Source organism: Lipotes vexillifer, unplaced genomic scaffold (assembly GCF_000442215.2).
Source record: "Lipotes vexillifer unplaced genomic scaffold, Lipotes_vexillifer_v1.1 scaffold575, whole genome shotgun sequence".
Taxonomy (NCBI): Eukaryota; Metazoa; Chordata; class Mammalia; order Artiodactyla; family Lipotidae; genus Lipotes; species Lipotes vexillifer.
In genome coordinates this window covers 511,730-535,816 of record NW_006780198.1, presented here as the reverse complement: position 1 = coordinate 535,816, position 24,087 = coordinate 511,730, and the positions used below count along the sequence as shown (strand labels likewise).

The window sequence follows — 24,087 nt, the reverse complement described above, 5'->3', positions numbered from 1 at the left end:
AGGGGATAAGGAAAGAGTGGGCTACCTCACCTTCCTCTGGGGGATGGAAGGGGTCCACGTGGCTGTTACCTCATTGGTGCCAATCAGAAAATTCCAAACTGGCCAGTTAAGACCACTTTCCTGGGGAATATTGAAAGTGCAGTTAGGTAAGGTACTAAGCCATGGCTCGGTGACACTGGCTTACTACAAGTGACAAGTGACTCCATTCTGGGCCGGTTGTTTCTTTTTGAAAGTATCTATGATTAGGTTCCCTTTCTCATTCCTAATATTTTGGTGAATCTCTCCCTTTCTTGGTCAGGCTTATCCAAGGTTTCTTCACTTCATCATTCTCTTCAAAGAACTAGCTATTGGTTTTACTTACTGGTTCTCCCATTCTTTGTTTTTGTTTCTAATTGTATCTTTAATTTTAATTAACTTAATGAAAATTTAATTTTATATGCTTTTATCAAGTCCATCCTCTTAATTTTTAAAAAGTTTACAAAAAGTTGAGTGCTTAGCATTTTTTCCATTTATCTGTTTAGGCATGATATCACTTAAGGTTCTGCAGTTTTCTTCTAGGTGCAGCGTGGTCTCACACGTTCTGATCTTTGGTGTTCTTACTGCCTCAGTTGTTGGGTTCAATTTCTGTTTGCTTTTACCTAGAATATAGAAGCGTTTTAAAGTATCCCCACGTTAAAAAATACACTAAACTCTTCTTGCCCTTTCACGTGGGCCCTTGCCCTCATCCTTAAAGCCCGGCTCAGATGTCTCTTCCCTGCAGAGCCTCCTTTCCGCATCTCCTGGCCTTTGTAGGTGCTGCTCTTTTTAATTTAATTTAATTTATTATTTATTTTTTATTTGGAAGCAGGAGTTTTATTTTTTAAATTTAACAACTGATTGTGTTTTTTCCCCACATCTTTATTGGAATATAATTGCTTTACAGTGGTGTGTTAGTTTCTGCTTTATAACAAAGTGAATCAGTTATACATATACATATGTTCCCATATCTCTTCCCTCTTGCATCTCCCACCCTCCCTATCCCACCCCTCTAGGTGGTCACAAAGCACCAAGCTGATCTCCCTGTGCTATGCGGCTGCTTCCCACTAGCTAGCTATTTTACGCTTGGTAGTGTATATATGTCCATGCCTCTCTCTCACTTTGCCCCAGCTTACCCTGCCCCCTCCCCGTGTCCTCAAGTCTATTCTCTAGTAGGTCAGCATCTTTATTCCCATCTTACCCCTAGGTTCTTCATGACATTATTTTCTCTTAGATTCCATATATATGTGTCAGCATACGGTATTTGTCTTTCTTCTTCTGACTTACTTCACTCTGTATGACAGACTGCTCTTTATTTTTTATTGTCTGTTGTCTGTTTCTTCCTTCTCACTACTGCTTTTGGGGGTGTGTCAGCCAGGCTTGCCCTGGTGACAGATAATTCCAGAATCTCACTGGCTTAAAACAGAAAAAGCTTTGCTTCCTGCTATCAGTACACGTCCACGTGGGCTGGTGGCGGCTCTGCTCACTGCGGTCACACATGGCAGTTGTCACCTGAGTATCGCCGGCCGCCCCCCCCAGCACAAAGAAAGGCCCAGAAATGACGCGCATCCTTCCTCCCAGCTCAGGGGCTAGAGCTGGCGTGTGTCCCCGCCCAGTCTCAGGGGCTGCGCAGCATCCCAGCGAGGCCGCAGAAGGTGAAGAGGTGCCGATCCCTGGTGTGGATATTCGTTCGGCATTAGAGACGATCATAGGAGCATCTCACCAGTGGGGACTCTGCTGGTCCATCGTTCTGTTGCCCAAAGCATTCAGCACGTGTGGGTAGAGAAATGGGTCACTCGGGACTCTTCCATGATAGAAACTCAACTCAAAATAGTTGAAACGGAGAGGGAATTGATTGGCTCACGTGATGGAAGAGCCCTGACGTGAGGCCTGGCTGCGTCCTGGCCCTTGAGTGGTGTGGTGAAGACCTGGTGTGTCTGTCTGTCTGTCTGTCTGTCTTGTCTGTCTCCCACACCTCTGTCTGCTCACCCTCCAGCTGTCCGTGGTGGCTTCCTTCCCTTCCAGGCAGGGTTTCCCTTCATGGTGGCTCCGGGAGCTGCTCGGTTATCCTCGGACTTAGGAATACCAGCAGGAAGAACTTCTTTTGCTCAGTTGTCCAGTCAGAGTCCTGAGATGGAGCCCCTCCCTCTGCCAGGTCACCTGCTGTACCCCGAGTGACTGGGATGGGGGTGAGGCAGGGCGTGCATCCTGGGTCACACACCCTCTCTTGTGTGGGGTTGGGCCAGCCCCGCTGACCACAGGGGTAACGGCTGGGAGGGTGATTCCCCAAAGGGAAACCATCATTGCTGCTCTCGGGAGAGAGGGTGGATTCCGGTGGTCACCTGATGGATTGAGGGCCTGATCTCCTGTCCCAGGTCTTTCCCTGCACTCAGCTGTTTCTACTGCGTAGTTGCATCCCAGCTTTGAGCAGCTTTTCCTGCATTTCTTGATCTTCGAATGAGTAGAGATTGGTAGTTCCTGCCAGTGGGACCCGGCCTGTCTTCCGGAAGCCCACCACCTCCACCCCCGGAGGGTCTGCTGGGCACAGAGCAGGGCACTGTGTGGGCTCCAGGGAGCACTGTGGAGGTTCAGGGGGTGGGGGGACCCCACAGGGAGGGCTCCCCTACAAGGCCTCTTGCTTTGGGCTTGAGATGATCCTGTCGCCCGCTGAGCCGAGCCTCTTTCTGGGTGACTGGGTGGAGGGTGTTACTCTCCCGTGTGTGGGGCTCACCGAGCCCCGGCGTGACTTCCTAAGGTTCAGAGCTGCTGGGTGCATACCCTTTGAGTTCTCTACCAGAAGGGTTATTGTTGCGTCCTTGGCAGACAGGAGTGGATGCTTCAGCTGCTGGAGGATTCATGGATTGAGCTCTGGTGCAGACGTGCGGTAGCAGCGTCATCTGGTTTTCAGCTCCCGTTCGGGGACCCGCAGATCTGCGTGGATGGAACCTGGTTCCATTTGGTTTATTTAATTTGGATTTATCACCGCATTCATGTCACATTAACGTGATCGCCTTCACCCCAGGTTCCAAGCATTTGAAAACGTTGCCTCCCAAGACCTAATATAAGAGACTTAAATACCGGCTGATGTTTTAACTTATGATGGAAACTTTTCCTGCTTCAATATTTTACCAACCTATACAGTTCCTTTGGAAATCTTAATGATTTGCAGCTGTCACTTTAAGTGAGGTGCTCTGGCTTTCTGTTATGAATTATCCTTTTTATTTTTTCTGCAAAATTACCAGGGAGCAGAGGTCCATTCATCACCCTCCGCAAGGGTGTGTGTGCGCGGGGCCGCTAGAGGGCCCTCCGTCTCCAGTTTTTGGAACCCTGCATGGCATTCCCCTGACCCGTATTTTGCTTTTGAATGTTCTGGTGGTGTCAGAATTTTGGTGTGTCTGCTTAATAGATATAAAAGCGGCCGAGTAGAAGGGGCCATTGAAAATACATAACCCTGGTGTTTCCCAGAGCACACTGAGTTAGACGCTTGACATGGTTGTGACCCTGTGTGTGGGCGACATGCTCGAGAGCATCCTCACTGATAGGCAGCTCGCCTGCCCCGAGTCGTGTCATCCAGGACATCACGCAGCAGTGGAGAGAGTGAAAGATGTCGACTGAGCAGGGGATGGAAGTTAGCGGCCGGGAACCTAACACACCTGCACAGCATCTGCCGGAGAGCCTGAGTGAGCAGTTCAGAGCCAAGGCTTCCAGGAGGGAGATCACGCTTCTGAGCCTGGTCTTTGAAGGTGACCCCAGCCTAGGGCTCTGGGCACGTCTCATACTTCCCACTCCTCTTGGGCCTGATTTGCCGAGACAGGGCACCTCTGGATTCCTTCAGCACAGAGACCCAAACCCACTCCATCGACAGCATCCCTTCACCTCTTCCTAGATTTTGCTCACTTCCGCCATTCCTGTGATCAAAGTCTTCAAGAGGATGACTTTTTAAGCCCAAATAATTAGGAATAATGGCCTTTCAAATGGGTCGGCCTTGTGAATTCTTAGTGTCTGGAGTACCATTGAATGCTGAGTAATCCTTTGTTTTCAAGGTCTGACGGGGAAAGCTGTTTTTCACAATCTTTATTTAAATCACAGAAATTGTGTCTTTGGCTGTGACAACCCCTTCCTTCCCCGTGCCCTTGGGGCAAGCTGTTGGGCCCCATCCTGGAACATCCCCACAGTCCCGCCTTCCTGGTCCGAGGCCCGGCCCCTCCCTGCCTGGCCCTGAGCTGCCACGGTTGCTAGGCAACAGCCTCCTCTCCCTTCAGTTAAGCACTGGCAGGTCTGTCTGCAGGGCAGCTTTTTCCTCCACGAATCCCGCTCATCCCGCTCATCAGACCCTGCCGGCTGATTCTCTTTTCCTCCGCGCTCCCCCCGCCACCACCCGACCCCAGAATGCGCAGCTACGTTCAAGCAAAAGCGTTCTCTGGAGGGCAGCTTGCACTGTGGGGTAAAGGGCTTGAATGCTACCTTTCATGCAGGGCCAGCTCCTGGTTGGTGTTCATGCATGGGAACCCCACCAGCCTTCCCAGGGAGGACAGTGGAGAGACCTCTGCTCTCTCCAGCCTGGAGGATGTCACCAAGCCTGCTGCCTGAGCTCTCTCGTGCCTGTGTACTTACTTTCCGTCTTTCTGTGATGCTCGCCCACTTGACTCGTCAGAAGTGCTGTCTGAGAAGTGCTGACCTGAAAGGTAGCCCTTCTTGCCCTGGAGCGTGGAGTGGGCTTCAGGTCCTCGTGGTCTGCACACCTCCCCACTCCCCCCAGGCTGAATGCAGAGAAGCGTGGGATGCAGGTGTGTGACCTGGCGGGACGCTGACAGCCCAGGTTTGGGGCAGATCGCAAGCCCCCTCCTGGCCTTTTAGCCAAGTGTAGGGCATTCGGGCTTCTAGAAGCTGAACTGAAGAGAGGACTGGACACTTGAGCTTCTGTCGACAGTGCTTTTCAGCAAGTGGAGGCTGATCGGGGAGTGGTAGGGTGTCGGGGAAATTCATCTTCAGACGGGGGCGCAGCGGCTGCAGCTGCAAACGTGTCTGTCTCAAGTACTCGGCGTGGCCCTGTCTGTGTCTGTCTGTGTCGCGGTTGGCTCGGGTGGCATGGCAGCTGCTGACTCAGTCCCTTCCGAGGCTGAGGTGTCCCTGAGCTGCACAGAGCGCCTAGCAAAGCTGTCGTCTTAGTCTCTGCGTTCTTCTTTTAACGACCGGGTGATTTACCTGAAGCCAGAGCCCCGCGGCGCCATGGCCAGATGTGGATGTTATTCCTAGTGGGGTGACAGGAGGGCTCCATCTGGGGAGCCACCAGCATCCCCTGCCACGGGACCTCAACCTCTGCAACGGGCCGCCTGGTGCCATCGGTTCAGCCAGGAGCGTCATCAGGCTCCAACAGGGACACAAAGACATACCTGATAATGATCAGTAAACTAGAATTTAAGTTATTTTAAATTCCACGGGTAGTACAGGAAGGCACGCTTACTCACATGTCTAAAGGGTGAGGTTCTAGCCCCTCATTGTTCCTACCATTCCACACATTTCAATGAATTTACCTACAGACCTTCATCCACGTGTCGTTTTCTTTCTTTTCCTTTAACAGAGGTGGGATTCCCTTACGCGGGTTGCTTGGTAACTTGCTTTCTGCTCTGTAACTTGTCTTGGCAACGTCCCACGTCAGGACCCGCCCGTCGGCCTCCCCCTTTTTAATTGCTTCCGGGCTCCACACCCAGATGGACCAGCTTTAATTCAGGGCTTCCATTTTCAGGAACGCGTGGGCCATTCTCGTGGTTTGCCGTTTTCAGCGGTGCTGTGGCAGAGGTTCTTGTGCACACGTCCTCGTGCGCGCTGCCGATGTCACCACGCACGCGGCCTTTGCACACACGTGAGGGCCCCATGGTTTGGTCTTGTCGGCCCCGGCAGCTCGCAGCCTGGTCATGCTCAGTGGCGGAAGGCGGGCTTCCCAGTCAGACCTCCACACCGCTGTTGTGGCTTTTGGGAGACTTGGAGGAATGACAGTGGACACCTCTGGAGGGCACTGTGTTGTCCGGGCAAGACCGTTAGATTGTGTAGTTTGCGAAGCAACTTAATCAGCGATGCCACGTGGAACATTAGAACAGAAAGGTTTGAAACCAGGTTATTTTGTGGTTTTGGTGTATTTTCTCACAGCCTGTGCCTCGTTGGGGTGTGTGGGTTTGGGCCCTGGGATCCCCAGCAGGCACTGCTTTCATCTGCTGCAAAGCCTTGTTTGTGCGGTTGGTTGTCTAGGAGGTTAAGATTGTGTAAGTCAGGATGTAAAGAATCACCTCAAAAACACCACGCAGTACCCAGCTTAGACGAACTGGGGAAATAGCGAGCGTGTGAGGAGTTTAACGGGCTCGGAGGATTTAACTTTCCGCGGGGTTCAGAGCTCCCTCAACGAGAGGACACGCGGCCCGGCCTCCAAGCGCCAGGCTTCTCTGTGCAGAGGAAAACGGAGCCGTTTCTTGCGGGTTTCTCCTCGCTGCCAAAATCAGCCCATGTAGTTTTCAGTCTCCTTTTAGGGTGGAACAAAGGAGAATCCGGCGTGCTGCTCTTCTGTTTCATCTTCTAGACTCTTCCGGGGGGCGGGGTGGTGGTGGTGATGAGTGGCTGCACGGAGCCCTGAGCTGTCTGGGGAGAGGCACGTGGCTTCAAGGACAGTGGGGCCCTGGCAGAATCCTGGTCTGCGTTTTGCTTCTCGCGAGATGACATCTTTCCTGGGGAGCGAAGCTAACTCCCTCCGAAGGGAGCTCGTTTCAGGAACCGGAGGCTCCCCGGACTAGAGGGTGCCGAGTTCTTTGGAATCATGTTTTTTTTTTTTTTTTTTGCGGTACCTGGGCCTCCCACTGTTGCGGTCTCTCCCCTTGCGGAGCGCAGGCTCGGGGGCCATGGCTCACGGGCCCAGCCGCTCCGCGGCATGTGGGATCTTCCCGGACCGGGGCATGAACCCGCGTCCCCCGCATCGGCAGGCGGACTCCCAACCACTGCGCCACCAGGGAAGCCCCTGGAATGTTAACCTGGCTTTGAGAGAGGAGCTGGGCTGGCAAGGGGCTGGAGAGCCCGTAGCTCAGCTCACGTGGGACCAGCGGAGTTGGGGGCCTCCCTCCATGCCGCTTCCCGCTTTCCCCGCCCCTTTTTCCTCATCAGCTGGATCTCTCCTCCTGGGGTGAGCCTGCAGTGCCTTCTCCAGGTGGATTCCGAGGTGGCTGGAAGGGGCTTTGGTGGCATGTCGGCCCCAGGGCACAGCAGGGCCGGCTAGGGGGGTGCTTCCCACGTGCGGTTCCTGCCAGGTGGCTGAAGCTGTGCTGTGGTGGGATTCAGGGCTGCCAGGGCAGTCGGGCGTCCTCCCTTCAGACTGCACAGCATCCAGAGTCACGGCCCTTGTGTACACTGGCCGGTCGGTAGGTGCTAGGTGCCGCCCACGCCTGCCCCGTGCCGTGTGCCCTGGGGCTTGGGGGCCACGGGGTCAGGTGAGCTGCTTATGGGCATCGCCCGGTCCGGGGCTCAGACTTGGCTGTGCGGGGACTTGGGCAGCAGAGACCACCGGCGAGGGAAGGAGGGCCAAGTGCGGGCAGTCAGGGCCACCAGGAGTTCCTGAAGTCCGGCCAGCGGTGGCATCCACGTCCAGCGGCCAGAGTCGGGTCACTGTGGAGGGGACTGAGGTGCATTAGGAAGGCGCGGTCCTCAGGGAGACCGGACGTGTCACCTCGGACAGGTGCCCGGTGCCACCTGGGCCTTCAGGGGAGCGGAGGGGGCCCTGTCAGGATGGGCCCCGGTCAGCGGGCAGCCCCACCGTTGACTGGAGGCGGTGATGTTGGCGGCTGACGGCAGAAGGAGTGCGCGTGTACGGGCTGATGGGGAGGTGATGGGTGGCCCCAGACGCCGGAGCACGGTGCTGAGAGTCTGGGGGTTTCAGGGACTAGAGTGATGCCTGGACCCCTAGACAGGCGTGCAGGGCCTGGGCTCGGGGCGGAAGCAGCACAGGCAGACCCCAGCCCCGTCCTGCCCCGGCCACCGTGCGGTGACCGTGCTCGGCGGGTGGGGACAGCGCCGTGGGAGTGGTTGCTCCCTCCGCAGTTGGGCACCTCAGGTGCTGCAGGAACCAGCCTCGCATCACCCAGGGCAGGGGTGCCCTCGGCCCCTCGCTCCAGGGACCCCGTGGAGGACCGACCTCGACTATTCCCGGTACGAACACGCCTGCACTCACACCCCTAGAGTGAGTGGGCCTCGGGACGGGCTGTGAGTGATGGGAGAGCCAGAGTGCCCAGCCGTGCGTGTGTCTGTTTAGAAGTTTCTTATGTAGCAGAACAGCAAGTAGGCCCCAGCCAGGGAAGCACCGGCCCAGGCAGGCATCAGAGCCCGGCCCCACGAAGGCAGGGGAGGGTGAGCAGGGGAAAGGACGGGTGAGCCTTGAGGTGAGCACGCGAGAGCTTCAGGTGTCTGACGGCCTCACATCTCCCCGAGCGCATACGGAGTGAGCCTCGTGATCAGGGAGAAGGAGGCCGAGGAAGTGGGCAGCGAGCTCGGGCTCCATCCTGCAGGCGGTGACTGGGGACGAGCTCCCTGGGTCTGCTCGCCAAGCACTGGGGCTGTCCAGCGGCCACTGCCCAGCTCCGAGCACCGATTACCGTTGAGGGGAGACTCGCGCCAGGCCTGCCTGAGCCGGGCTCTGGTGCCCTTGCCCCACCCAGGCTGATGCCCCCTCCCTGGCCCCTGTGCTTCCTCCCAGGCCTGCCAGCATCACCGCCCCGGGGGCTCACCACCCCTCAGGACTCGCCAGTGGGACCAGGGGTAAGTCCAGGCCCGAGAGGCCTGTTTCGGAATTCCACAGTCAAGTATTTAAAGGTTCTGGGTGCGGGAAAGTCCCCTTTGCATCTTTAAGAACAGTTGATGTCCTGTTTACTTCTGAGGGCTGGGAAGCATCCCAGCGAGCCAGAGGGGAGGGGCCCCCAGGTGTCGAGGTGCAGGTGTCCTCAGCCGCCCTCCTGCCTGTCTCCACGGCGGGTCCCTAGTGCGCTGCTCCCAGCGCCGGCTGTCAGGGCCGTGGCTTCTGCTGGTTGTTAATGAGCCTCCAGTTGCCATGGAAGGTCTGTGTCCGCGCTCAAGCTGATGTGTTCTCCCGCAATGATGTCTGGCGGCTGGGAGTCTTTCAGGACTGAATGGCCTTTTTTCCCTTCTGAGACACGGAGGAGCGCTCTTCACCGCCTCCTCTCCTGATCCTCCGCTAGGAGAGGGCGCTGGTGAGGCCGTGCCTTCCCCAGGCAGCAGCTGGGCAGGTGCGCCGAGCAGCTGGTGCTGGAGGGGACAGGGTGGCACGACAGAGGCCAGCACGTGGGCGGGCCTGTCGAAGAGCAGACGTCTCCTCCGGTGCTAGGAGCTGGGGCCACCCCTCAGGGATCCTGAGCCGGGTCTGCCCGTGGCTCGGGGCTGGCTCTGGCCAGCGTGGTTTTTGAATGAGGTCAGAGTTGGCTTGTCCTCCTGATGACCTTGTCTGCCAACGTCACCCTGGACGTTGACTATCTGGAAAAGTTGAATGATTCGGTATCCAGGGCTGTCCCCAGGATGTGGCTTTAATGTGGACCGTGCAGCTGGGAAACTGGACCAGAAGTGAATGTGGTGTTTGCCCGAAGACACGTGTTTGGGGACAGCCTCCCGGGCCCTGCTGGCCTGTCCCAGCATTTTCCCTCCAGCGGTTGGCATGGTGCCCCTAAGTGCTGAGGGGCCACAGGGCAGCACCTTCAGCCCCAGAGGCAGGAGGTGCTCACAGCGGCTTGTGGGCTCTGAGGGGAGCTTAGCAGACCCTAAATTCTTCTCTGCCCCTAAGATGCTGCCCGGATCCCCCAGTGCCCTTCGCCCATTTCTTCAACACCTCATCATGGGTTGGGTCCTTCTCTGTACCAGCACCAGCCCCCTCCGCCCCCGGGCCAGCTGTCACTGCTGATGACAGACGTCTCATTTGTTAACGTGTACATCATGAATAGAGACCAGGATTTGAGGGACGGGTCTTCAGCAGAGCGAGGGCCCTCCACCTCTTCACACCGGCCTTTCAGAGCAACGTTGTTTTCCTCACGTTAGTCACATTTACCTGACCCTGTGCCGGGTACCTTGCCAAGCCCTTTCTCACAGTAGGCCTGTGATCTAGGTACTGTTAGCACCCCCATTTTACAGGTGAGGAGGCTGAGGCAAGACCAGGTTAGTTAGGCGACTTGCCCACGCCACGTGGCAGTGAAGTGGTGGAGTGGGGCTTCCAGGGCCCACGTCAGCTGCCATCATGGTCACCGCCTTAACGGGCGGGTTCATGTCGTAGGAACACAGGTGGCTGGAATCAGAAGGGGTCTTGGAGAAGTTCAGTCCAGGGGTGGAGGTGAAACCCAGAGAGGTTCAGAGACAAGCCGGCCCTGCACCCCGAGTGTCAGAGAACCCACCCGGCTTCCCTGGCCATTCCCCCTTCTCCACTTGCTTTTCCTTGTTAATAGTATTTTTATTCAAATATTACGATGTGGGAGAAACCACAGAATTGCCCCTCTCAGTAGTTAGAAAAGAAGCAATTAGACGTGATGCTGGGTTCCAGGACATTCTAGACCTCACTGCTCCCTGTGGCCGCATCAGAGTCCTCCCTTCCTTCCCAGGGGCCTGTGCCAGCGGGCGGTGGGAGGGGCTTTGTGAAGGTACTGGGGTGCATTTTGTCATCTTACCCAAGCTTTCTTCCCTTCAGCTGTCGCTTTCCCAGCTGGCGGCTTCCCCACAGTCCCCAGCTCAGCGCCGCTTGGCCGAAGCCTCCTCAAAGCCACCGGGGAGCCCCACGCTCTCCCTGGCCCTGGGGGTAAGTAGCCTGCCCCTCCTCTCGCCTGCCTCCTTCCAGGGAATGGCTCCAAACTCCTGAATTCTGTGGAAGTCGCTGACTTTGTGAGCTGCCCTGGTCCTTGGTGGGGTGACCGAGACCTTCCTGGGTTCTCTGTGATTCGGGCGTTGGGATGGGGCCTGGACATCACCTCCTTCCAGCTTTAGATATTTGCCGCCATCTGTCTTGGTGACCAAGGATATTTGGTCTGGGAGCTTTCCCTGCCACAGGGCTTGATTTAGGCTTTGCTCTACCTGAGAAGACAAAGTAAAAGCGCCCTTAGATCTCTGAACATGAGAGGAAAGGGAAAGTTTCGCTGGAGATGTAAATAGAGGTCAATCCAAGTTGCCAGCTCCCCCTCCAGGACGCTTGCCCTGCGGCTGGGGGAGAGTTTGTGAAGCCCACCGTCCCCGATCCCAGTGGAGCTAATGGGCTAAAATAGGCCTGTTTCCTTCTACTGAACTTGGGAGACTGACGTAGCGTTTGCTGGTTCACCTGCAAACTTCAGTCTTGCCTTGGAAGTCTGTTGAGGAAAAATGGTTCCATTTAATTACTTCCTTGAAAACCCTCACGGTGAAATGCCTGATTCTAAAATATATCTGGGCTCGTGTCATTATGAAGAGCCTTCATCTCTCCTGTTACCGGCGCCTGAGGCCCGTGTTCCTTGCCTCCAGTCACGTGGGGCTCCTTCTAAATGAAACGGGAAGCTCGGGAAGCCAGTTGGAGAGAGAGCGTCCCAGACCCCGTCAGGCTCTTCCTTTAGACGGAGGTGGGTGGAGAGTGCCGGTGAAAGCCTAGAACATTCGGTGACGTGGGGACAGGGAAGTGTTTACACAAGCTCGGGGGCTCCGCCCCACAGTCTCCCTAGCGTTATTGGAGATGGTTTCATCTTTCTGTTCCGTAGACGTGGTTTTGATGTTAATTTGCCTTCTCAGGCATCAGATGTCTCCTGTGCTACTGGGCTGTTCAAAAAATTATGATTCCTTCCTCGTTGCTTTTCGACTCACATAAAACACAGGATGCCCCGGTGAATTTGAATTTCAGATAAACAATACTTTCCAGTATAAGTGTGTCCCGGATATTGCGTGGGATATTCTTATACTGAAATTATTCATCACTTACCTGAAATTCCAGTGAAGCTGAGCCTCCTGTGTTTTCATTTGCAGTGTGACAGAGGCAGTTCACCCATGAGCCCCAAGTCCAGGCATCCTTGGTTACGGGTTGGCCTCATTGGCCTCGTTGGCCTCACCTGGGGCCCCATTGTGTTCGGCAGGAGTTCCCCTTGGAGGGCAGGATCTCTCACCTGGAAGCTGACCTGAGCCAAACGGCCTTGGTCCCGGGCACATCCACTGCTGAGCAGTTGCAGGAGCTGCCTTTCACACCTGTGCATGCCCCGGTCATCGTGGGAGCACGGACCAGGAGGTGAGGGGCAGGTCTGGGAGGGCCCAGGGCAAGTACTGTGTGATCAAGACCCTTCGATCCCCTGAACGGTAGGCTTTCCTAGAGAGCTGGCTTTCCGGGTCCTGCCTCTTGGCTGGCCCTTTCCTGGAGGCTGGCTCAGGAGGCCTTCTGTTCCAGCTCTGGAGGGAAGCTGTCACGAGCCTCCCTAGCGCTGCTGCGGTCCGCTGGCTTTCCCGAGATTCTGGACGCCAACAAGCAACCAGCCGAGGCTGTGGATCCTACAGATCCCGTGAAGTTCAACCCTCAGAAGGAAGAATCAGACTGTCTGCAAAGCAACGAGATAGTGCTACAGTTTCTTGCCTTTAGCAGGTAAACGCTTGAATATTTGGTCTGTTGCTCTTTTCCTGGCTTTTGCATTTCTTGCGTTGAGGAAGAACTTCTGTGTGGCTCTGGCAGAATATTACAATCAGGTCTTAACGGGACTGCGGAATGCCCTCTGTCTTTATTTTCCTTTGGCTGGGACCCACCCACTACCGTTTCCAAATGCTGTAAAACGTGCTTTGACCGATCTCCTGTGGTCCTTAGTTACAGCGTGGACAGAGTGTCCCCCTGTCCTTGGAGACTGGTGTAGCCCCGAGATCTGGGCTCTCCAGCCATGCCTGAAGTGGGGGGATGCCCGGCGGGCTCCCCGAGGTCACAGTAGGGCTGCTGGTGTGGATGAAGGAGGCGGCCTCTCACCTGCTGTCTCCCGGCGAGTGTGTGACAAAAGCCCGGGTTCTCCGCCCGGACCCTTGATTAACTTGGAGCTATCGTTGGATCCAGGGTGTCCCAGGACGAGCAGGCAGCGCCGTGGCCACAGACTGTGTATTTCACCTTCCAGTTCTACCGCTTACCCCCCGAGACAACGCCGCGGCTGCAGCTGGTTGAGCTGGACGAGGCCGGGAAGAGCAGCTCGGCCTCCCTGCCCCACCTCCTCGTCCTGATTCACAAGGACGGCTCCTTTGATGCGGGTGAGCGCTGGGCACCCGGCAAACGCGAAATCCAGGGCCAAGCTTTGTCTGCGAATTTTCTTATTTAGAAAATGTTGAACAGTGAAAAACTTCAAACACGTTCACAGTTTGAGAGAACAGCACAATAAATCAGTGCCCCTTCCACTTACCTCTGACAGTTATCGGTGACATCCCTGCCCAGGTCCCTCCCCAAACCAGGGCTATGCGATGCAAATTCCAGACGTTATATCATTTCATCTGTAGATATTTTCTTATGTAGATCTAAAAAAGTAGAGTCTTTTTTAAAAAACATAAACTCAATAATACTACCCCATCTAAAATTAATGCTGACTTAGTGTTATAACTTAATATCTAGCCAATGTTAACATTTCCCCAGTAACTTCTTAAAGTTTTTTAATAGTTTGTTCAAGTCGGGATCTCAGTTAGGTCTGTACGTTGGGGTGGTGTGACTCTCCAGTCTCTTTCTACCTACAGCCGTCATCACCATCCTGTCTTTGTTTTTAATTTATTTGTTGAAGTCGCCACGTTGCTGGTCCCCTAGAGCCTCCCAGTGTCTGCACTTCGGTTTTGCGGCCCAGTGGTGACATCTGCGGTGTTCCTCTATCGCCTGTTTTGCCTGTAAATTGGAGTTAGATTTAGATGTGTGAGCAGATGCGTGCTTTTGGCGTGGGGCAAGGCGTCTGTATTGCTGGTGGTGTGTCCCCATCTCTGCAGCAGCACGAGGCCTGGGTTGCTTCTCATGCCCCATCAGTGACCATCCGGACTGCCGCTTATGGAGTGATCGCTTCCTTCAAGGCTACAGAGTGGGGATGTTTTACTCCTAGAACACTTCTCCGTGTGTCAGCCGGAATGCTTCCTTAAAACGAAGCCTCTCCTCACCAACTCTTTGGTTGCCTTGAGGTGCGATTCATATAGAGAAGGCAGAAGAATGCTTGATTTTCTTCTCTTTCGTTTGCTAATTTTTAAAACAGTGAGACAGTTCCCAGCATCCTTCAAGGGTGGGGCCAATGGCTATTTTTTCTGATATCATTATCAGCTGATGGATTTAAACTGCAGTGGACTGAACATACCAAATATATTGTTGTTTTTGGTGGCCAGTTGTCCTGTCTTTGGCCAGACGCACGGCTCGTAAGGGACATACCTGGGGTCTGAACCACCGCTGCCTCTTGAGTAGAACTTAACAGGTGGAAAAAGACGTGAAAATATTAAATGAAATTAGTTTAACAACATTAACATCAGACAAAAGGCAAAGGCATTGCTGGGGATCAAGAAGCCTATTAAATAATAATTAAGGGAATAATTCACTAGGAAAAGATGATTCTGAATCCGTGAACTTCTAACAACCACAGCTTCCAAAGATAAAGGACAAATTGATGGACTTTATAGGGAGAAACTGACAAACCTACAATCGTAGGAGGTTTTGACACACTTCTGTCAGTTAAGGGAATAATTCACTAGGAAAAAATGATTCTGAATCCGTGAACTTCTAACAACCACAGCTTCCAAAGATAAAGGACAAATTGATGGACTTTATAGGGAGAAACTGACAAACCTACAATCATAGGAGGTTTTGACACACTTCTGTCAGTAACTTGATTGATGAAGCAGAAGAAAAATCAATGAGAATATTATAAAATACAATTTAAAGAGATGATCTTATAGAACCTGTACAACCAATTTAGAGAATATGTGTTATTTTCAAGTATCCTTTGAAACTTATAAAAACTGATTATTCATATATGTGTGTATATATCTTAGGCCACCAAGCAGGTATTGCCATATATCAAGAGACCCTATATCTAATCTAATTTTATAGCATTCTTTGACCATAATACCTCAAGGTCAGAAATCATTCACTGCCCTCCCCCTGGAAGGCTCCAAACTGCTGGCTTTTTTTGAATTTTAAAACGTATTTCTAATTTTTCCCTAGGTAAATGAAGAAATCAATGTAGAAATGGCTGCTTAAAACCGAATGACAAAATAATATTGCATATCAAAAGTAATAAGTAAAATGGCCCCAGCCATAAAAAGGAACGAAATTGGGTCATTTGTAGAGACGTGGATGGACCCAGAGACTGTCATACAGACAGAAAGAGAAAACAAATATCGTATATCAACACATATGTGTGGACTCTAGAAAAATGGTACAGATGATCTTATTTGCAAAGCAGAAATAGAGACACAGGCATAGAGAACAAACGTATGGATAACGGGCTTCCCTGGTGGCACAGTGGTTGAGAGTCCGCCTGCCGATGCAGGGGACACAGGTTCGTGCCCTGGTTTGGGAGGATCCCACATGCCGCGGAGCGGCTGGGCCCGTGAGCCATGGCCACTGAGCCTGTGCGTCCGGAGCCTGCGCATCCAGAGCCTGTGCTCTGCAACGGGAGAGGCCACAAGAGTGAGAGGCCCGCATACCGCAAAAAGAAACAAACAAACAAACAAAACATATGGATACCAAGGGGGAAGGGGGGTGGGTGGGTTGAATTGGGAGATCGGGATTGACATGTATACATTATTGATACTATGTATAAAATAGATAACTAATGAGAACCTACTGTATAGCGCAGGAAACTCTGCTCAGTGCTCTGTGGTGACCTAAATGGGAAGGAAATCCGAAAAAGAGGGGATATAGGTATACGTATAGCTGATTCACTTTGCTGTACAGTAGAAACTAACTGAACATTGTAAAACAACTATACTCCAATAAAAATTAACTTAAAAAAAGCTAATAAGTAAAATGGTAATTACAGGGAAATTTGCAGCTTTAAATGCTGATATTGTTGGTAAAGAAGAAAGTATCTTTTAACATGCTGATCTAATTGTTCAGCTCAAGAAGTTTGGTGAAAAAAACCCAGAGCAAACCCAATAAAGTAGAAGGAAAGAAATTAGAAAATGAGCATAAATGCTTAGAAAACAAAGAAATAGTGGAAAGGGTCAGCCGAATTGTTGGGTGCGAGAAGTCACGGGTGCAGCAGGTGATGCTCCGTTCCCTTGTCCAAGGTCAGAATCAGTGCGGAGAGTCAGAGCCGTTGTGGGAATGGGGTTAGCCCGAGAGCCCGTGGTGCTTGCCGGGCCCCCATCAGGTGAGCGGCAGGCAGAGGTCGGGCTGGGCAGCCGCCGTCAACCTTGAACCTGCGCCCCCCCGCTTGCCTGTGGACCCCGGCCTCCTCTCTTCCTGTGGACAAATTTGAAAAGGAGAGACAGGGGAAGGGGTGAGAAGCTTGGGCTCTGCTTCTTCCCCCAAACCCATCAGCCGATGAGCTGCCCTTGCCCTGGGAGGAGGGTGTGCTGGGCAGAGGGCGGCCGTCCCTCTGCACGGAGGTGGGGCTGGGGAAGATGTGTTCCTGCAACCTTCCTGCGTTTTGTTCTCTCAGCTCACGTAGCCATTGAGTTTATGGCCAGCAGGGCTGTGGCCCTCCTTGGGGGAGGGGACCAGTCACCACTGGGGAGGTTTCCCAGCCTTCCTGGGACCACTGCTCCCAAACCCACCACCTTTCCTTTGCCAGTCCCCCCAGGACCAGCAGTGGATAGTTTAGCCTATGTCCCCAGAAGGCTCTGAAATGGATCAGAATAATGCATGGATTTCAGGGCCCCTCTGCACCCATTGCTGACCATTCATTCTCTATTCTGTTTCCCGTGCTAAATGCTATCCAGTCACTTGATCCAGTGGAGCTCATCGGAGGTTCTGCAATGAGGTTAAATGATAGTGGTAAGATAATTCAATAAAAAAGGCCAACCGCTTAGAGATGCTCCTGATTTGACTGTAAACCCCTTTCCATTATGAATTGCCCAGAGAGAAATTAGTCCAAAAATTAAATTTCCCTGCAAGTGGAAGTCCAAAGAAATTAAACTCCAGAATCAAATTTTCTTGTCATGGTGAATTAAAATTCAGAGTCCACAAAGGCTTTGCAATTTCTTACACAGCTGAGTCTTGGCCAAAGACGCCTCTGACTGACTAGATCTGGACTTCCTTTGGCAGCCCAGACTTGGGGGTTCTCTCCGGATGGACCAGGATCCTCAAGACCTCAGAAGGTTGAGCTGGCTCAGCACCGAGTCTTTTATGGGCCTCACTTAAGATGTTTTCTTTTGTTGTTGAAATATAACATGCATACAACAAAGTGCACCATTCCATGAATTTTTTTTTAAATAAATATTTATTTATTTATTTTTGGCTGCGCTGGGTCTTCGCTGCTGCGCGTGGGCTTTCTTTTTAGTTGCGGCGAGCAGGGGCTACTCTTTGTTGTGTTGCGCGGACTTCTCATTATGGTGGCTTCTCCTGTTGTGGAGCACGGGCTCTAGGTGCTTGGCCTTCAGTAGTTGTGGCACGTGGGCTCAGTAGTTGTGGCTCACGGGCTCAGTAGATGTGGCGCACGGGCTCTAGAGCATGGGCTCAGTAGTTGTGGTGCACAGGCTCAGTAGTTGTGGCTTGTGGGCTCAGTAGTTGTGGCTCACGGGCTCTAGAGTGCAGGCTCAGTAGTTGTGGCTTGCGGGCTCAGTAGTTGTGGCTCACGGGCTCTAGAGCATGGCCTCAGTAATTGTGGCACGTGGGCTCAGTAGTTGTGGCACATGGGCTTAGTAGTTGTGGCACACAGGCTCAGTAGTTGTGGCACCCAGGCTCAGTAGTTGTGGCTCATGGGCTCAGTAGTTGTGGCTCACGGGCTCAGTAGATGTGGCACACGGGCTCTAGAGCACGAGCTCAGTAGTTGTGGTGCATGGGCTTAGCTGCTCCATTGCACGGGGGATCTTCCCAGACTGGGGCTCGAACCCGTGTCCCCTTCATTGGCAGGCGGATTCTCAACCACTGCGCCCCCAGGGAAGCCCTGTGAATTTTTAAGGATGGTTAGACCTTATTTGTTAGAGCAGTTCTAGATTTACAGAGAAACTGAGCCGATAGCCCAGAGCCCCGTATACTCCCACCCCCGCCCGTCTCCTCTGTTAGCAACTTCTTACATTCACAGTGAGCCAATATTGGTACAGTGTTATTAACTGAAGCTCAGAGTTTACATTAAGGTTTACTCTCCCCACGTTGTACATTATATGGATCTTGACAAATGTGTAACATCATATATCCACTGTTACAGTATCACCCAGAGTAATTTCACTGCCCTAAAAATCCCCTGTGCTCCACCCTGCCAGCTACTCATCTTTTTACTGTCTCCATAGTTTTACCTTTGCCAGGATGTCATATAGTTGAAATTATATAGGGTATGCTTTTCAGATGGCTTCTTTCGCTTAGTAATATGCATTTAAGGTTCCTCCATGGCTTTTCGTGGCTTGATAGCACATTTATTTTTGGCACCGAATGATACTCTGGACGTACCTCAGTTTATTTATCCATTCACCTGCCAAAGGGCATCTTGGTTGCTTCCAGTTTGTTGTTCAGGATTTTGTGTGGACATACATTTTCAACTAATTTGGGTAAATACCTAGGAGCCCAATTGCTGGATCGTATAGTAAAAGTATGTTAAGTTTTGAGAGAAACTGCCCAACTGTCTTCCAAAGTGGCTGCACCATTTTGCATTCCCACCAGCAGTGAATGAGAGTTCCTGCTGCTCCACATTCTTGCCAACATTTGATGCTGTCAGTGTCCTGGATTTGGGCCATCCAAGTAGGTGTGTAGTGGTAGCTCATTGTTTTAATTTACAGTTCCCTGATGACAGATGATGTAGTGTGTCTTTCCATCTGCTTATTATCTGTATATCTTCTTTGGTGAGATGTCTGTTTGGATATTTAGTGCATTTTAAAATTGGATTGTTTGTTTTCATATTTGTTGTGTTTTAAGAGTTCTTTGTATATTTTGGATACAAATCCTTTATCATATATGTGTTTTGCAACTATTTTCTCCCAGCTTGTGGCTTATCTTTTTCATTCTCTTAATGGTATCTTTCTCAGAGCAGAGGTTTTAAATTTTAATGACATCCAGCTTATCAATTATTTTTTATGAATCGTGCTTTTGGTGTTGTAGCTAAAAAGTCATCACCAAATCTGAAAGGTCACCTAGGTTTTTTCCTATGTTATCTTCTAGGAGTTTGATAGTTTTGCATTTTACATTACAAAAATTAACATTTTGAGTTAATTTTTGTAAAAGGTGTAATTTTTACAAAGTGAACACATCTGTGTAACTACCACCCAATTCGGATGGGGCTGTAGAAACTACACAGCAACCCCCCATCCCAGTTGTTGACCTCCCCCCAAGGGTAACTGCTCTTCTGAATTCTATCACTCTATCAGTTTTACCTGTTTTTTTTTTTTTTGGTACGCGGGCCTCTCACTGTTGTGGCCTCTCCCGTTGTGGAGCACAGGCTCCAGACGTGCAGGCCCAGCGGCCATGGCTCATGGGCCCAGCCGCTCCGCGGCATGTGGGATCTTCCCGGACCGGGGCACGAGCCCGCGTCCCCTGCATCGGCAGGTGGACTCTCAAACGCTGCGCCACTAGGGAAGCCCAGTTTTACCTGTTTTTTGAATTTAAACGGATCATATTATCCATACCATTTTGAATCTAACTTCTTTCGCTCAACCTCATGTCTGGGAGATTCCTCCGTGTTGCTGTACGTAGCAGTAGTTTGTCCGTGATCTTGGCTGTATAGAAACCCGTTGTCCGAATATTCCACAATGTTTACCCATTCTGCTGTTCACAGGCCTTTGAATCATTTCCAGGTTTTGGCTCTTTTGAATAATGCTGCTATGAACGTATTTAAAACATTGTGAAATGATCAGCCCAACAAGTCTAGGTAGCATCCATCATTGAACATAATTATAAAATTCTGTTTTTCTTGTGACGAGAACTTTTATGATCTACTCTCTTAGCACCTTTCAAATACGCAACACGGTGTTATTAACTGTTGTCACCGTGCTGTGCATCACATCCCCGTGACTTACTTATTTTATAACTGGATGTTTGTACCTTTTGGCCCCCTTCACCCATTTTGCCCACCCCCCGCCCCACCTCTTGCAACTACCAGTCTGCTTTCTGTATTTAACGAGCCTGATTCTTTTTTAAAAGATTTCATGTATAAGTGAAATCATATGGTATTTGTCTTTCTCTAATCCATCCACGTCGTCACAGGTGTCAAGATTACCTTCTTTTTAACGGCTGAGTAATATTTTGTATATATATATACTGCATTTTCTTTATCTGTTCATCCATAGGTAGACACTTAGGTAGCTTCCACATCTTGGCTATTATAAATAATGCTGCAATCAACATGGCGGGTGCAGGGTGCAGATTTCTTTTCGAGTTAGTATTTTTGTTTTCTTTGGTTAAATACCCAGGAGTGGGATTTCTGGATCATGTGGTAGCTCTATTTTTACGTTTTTTGAGGAACCTCCAAAAAAGGTTTGGAGGAGGCTTTCATAGTGGCTGTACCACTTAACATTCCCAGCAACAGTGGACGAGGGTTCCCTATTCTCCACACCCTCACCAGTACCGGCTCTCTCTTGCCTTTTTAATAATATACGATCATTCTTTTGGTGCACATGTGTGTATGTGCATCTGCGTTGGTCTGTGCCTGGGACTGAAGTTGCTGGGTCCCTGGGCAGCACAGGTCTAGCTTTGGTGCATTCCTTCTCCAGTGCTGTGCCAGCTTACACACCCACTGGAGTAGACGGAAAATCTGAACTGCCTGTGTCCTTGCTGGTTGTGTAATGTGTGTGGCTTTGTTTGTTTCTTTCACGTGACCTCCTGGTGGGCATGTGCCGGCATCTCCTGGCTGACCGATGACCTTCCACATGCTGTCGCCGTCGGCAGATCCTCTTTTGAAGTGCTTTGCCCATTTTTTATTGTGTTGTCTGTTTTTCGGTGTTTGTAGGTGTTATGTGTATATCCTGATCCCAGTCTTTCTTCAGATGTTATAAACATCTCCTCCCGCTCTGTGCCTTGCCTTTGACTGTGTTAATGGTATCTTTTGGTTAACAGCAGTTTTCCATGAAAATTACATCCAATTTATCAGTCTTATCCTTAATGGGCAGATTTCCTAAGCTACACCCAAAATGAGTTTGTCTCCACAAAGTCTTGAAGATATCCTCCTATGTTACCTTCTAGAAGCCTTTTTTCCCTTTTTATATTCAGATCTAGAATTCATCTGGAATTGATTTTGTGTATCCTGTGAGGTAGGGACTGAGGTTTGTGACCTTCATAAAGAATGCAGAGAGTTAATAGGACATAAAAGATTTTAAAAGCATTGGCTCCACACCCACCAAGCTTACGAAGTGAGTCATTTCTCAGCCTGGAATACTTATTTTAAGCAGAACATTGTTCCCAGAATCCAAAGTTTGGTTTTGCCAAAGATGATAGCAGAGACTCAGGGGGGCATGAGGCCAGAGAGAAAAAGCCCTGGTCTCAGCTCTGCCACACAATTGCTCTTTTCTGGTGGGTGGACACACTTATGGAAAGTGGCATTTGAGACGTTGTTGTCTTCTGGCAAAGTCTGGACGTTTACAGTCTTGGCAGCCCTGACCACCAGTTCTCGTGGAGGGTCACCGCTTCCCCTCCAGGTCTGCATCCTGGTGCCCAGGGTCCATGATGTGGCTCCCACACGCCCTTGTGGGCAGCCCTCAGTAGGCTCTTGCCAAACGGCTGCCACATCTGGTCCAGCGGGAGCAACTGCAGCTTCTGGAACCTGCAGCCCGTGGACCTGGTGGCTGCCCCTGCCACACTAGTCACTGTTCTACATTGTGAGTAGAATTTCTTTTGTTTCCTCTTTTTCTTCAAGAGTGGGATGTGCCTCTGGACTTTCCTCACTTACTACTGTCTCCCGCTCCTTTCAGGAAGGCTCCCCCAAGTTGGTGGCTGTTTCATCTGCTTGTGTTGGTCCCCGTCCTTCCACACCACGTGCACGGGGCCGCCTTTCCTTGTTATTTCCCTCGCTTTCTTGCCTGTTTTTTTCTAACATGTTGTCTTTCTAACAGGCGTCTCTTGGTGTTTTTGTCTAGTGGGGTCTTCCCTAGTGTGAGAGCTGGAGTCTGGGTCAGCCAAGAGCATCCACTGTCCTAAAGAACTCTCGTCCATCTTCCCACCCCTGAGTTATCCCAGCCAAGGGGGCATCTCCCACCAGACCAGCGTCTAGTCTGGACCCTGTAGTACAGCCTTGATCGCCTCTTCCTTACTGGATCTTGTCTTTCCTGTGCCTTCTCCAGGTGCCCTAATTCCGTGTCCCCAGCTACAGAAGTTGTGCTGGTGCATTTGGGAATACCTGCTTTATCTCTTTGTTCATCTTTCCCCCCACCTCAGAATCATTTGAATGTAAAATGCAGGCGTGGTGACACTTTACCTCTAAATATAGCAGCGCACATTACTTAAAAATAAGGACATCTGGGACTTCCCTGGTGGCGCAGTGTTTGAGAATCCGCCTGCCAATGCAGGGGACATAGGTCCGAGCCCTGGCCCGGGAAGATCCCACATGCCGCGGAGCAACTAAGCCCGTGCGGCACAACTACTGAGCCTGCGCTCTAGAGCCCGCAAGCCACAGCTACTGAGCCCGCGTGCCACAACTACTGAAGCCTGTGCACCTAGAGCCCGTGCTCTGCAACAAGAGAAGCCACCGCAATGAGAAGCCCGCGCACCGCAACAAGGAGTAGCCCCCGCTCACCGCAACTAGAGAAAAGCCTGTGCGCGGCAACGAGGACCCAACACGGCCAAAAATAAAATATAAATAATAAATTTATAAAAAAAATAAGGACGTCCTTTTCTATATACACAATTCTGTTATCATACTTAAGATTATAAGAATTTCATAGTCAGGTTTTCCCATTTCCCCTCATATGTCTGTTATAGCTGTTTTTTGCTCTGACATCCAGTCCAGGCCCAGGTATTACCTGTAATCATGTGTTCAGTCTCTTTTCATTGAGACTTGTCCCCTGCATTCTTTGTCCAGTGTTGGTGCCTGTTTGAAGAGACTGAGCGAGTTGTAGAATGTCCCACATTCCGTGTGTCTGATCGTTTCCTCACGAGGTTGTCTACCTCGTTCATCTTCAGTATTTCTCGTCCACTGGGGGAAGGGCTGAGGGCTCAGTCTCATCCTGGATTTGGTGTGAACTCTTCATTGTTGAGGCCGCGTGCTGCCCGTGCATCCCATCGGAGGCGCCAAGGTCAGGCCGTGTCACCGTGTGGGTGCCAGTGTGAGCACTTGGTAGGGGCACCCGCCCCAGGTGTCTCCAGCGGGAAGAGGTAGGCGCTTCCCCCTTTGCAGTTGGAAGACTTCTTGGGGCTGTTCTGGGGCTTCGTGTGAATATCCGACCCCTACAGCCCTTCACCTACTGTCCTAACATCCTTGGCTGTGCTTTGCCTGGATCAGCTATTTAAATGGAGCTTTCAAGATGGTAATTCTTCTAATGCTATCATTTGGTCTCCCTTTATGAGCAGGCATTCATCTATAAAGAGACTTTCTCTCATCAACCAGGAGTGAACTACATATATGTTCTCCAAAAAAGGCAGAACAAATGTTAAATACTTTCCCTTTAATTTCTAATTTTCAGAGTAAGAACTTACTGTAATAGTTACTCTAATAGTGACAGTTCAGGTTTTGTGTATCCTAGCTCTTTGTTTTGTCTTTGGCCAGCTGTAGCCCTTTGGGTTGGCCTGAGTCTGTTGACACGCTCTGGTTGGACTTTGGGCAGTTCCTCCCTTTCTGGAGCAAAGGTGTCCAGGCTCGCCTTGTGCTTTTTCTGCCTCAGATCCAGTTACCTGTTTCTCCCGGGAGCCTGGCCCCCCACTGGGAGTGCTTTCTAAAGATCCTCTCACTGCTGTGGCCTCTCCCACTGCAGAGCACAGGCTCTGGATGCGCAGGCTCAGCGGCCATGGCTCACGGGCCCAGCCGCTCCGCG

The 24,087-nt window shown here is 51.4% G+C and overlaps 1 protein-coding gene across 1 annotated transcript in view; it reads left to right on the top strand.

Moving 5' to 3' along the window:
- Positions 1–24,087, top strand: part of NPHP4 (nephrocystin 4) — a 129,225-nt gene that overhangs the window by 74,293 nt on the left and 30,845 nt on the right. Inside the window, exons 11-15 of the mRNA XM_007453275.1 lie at positions 8,744–8,805; positions 10,730–10,837; positions 12,129–12,277; positions 12,434–12,625; positions 13,079–13,266. Of these exons, the coding sequence (XP_007453337.1) occupies positions 8,744–8,805; positions 10,730–10,837; positions 12,129–12,277; positions 12,434–12,625; positions 13,079–13,266 (699 nt within the window). The remainder of the gene's footprint in view (positions 1–8,743; positions 8,806–10,729; positions 10,838–12,128; positions 12,278–12,433; positions 12,626–13,078; positions 13,267–24,087) is intronic.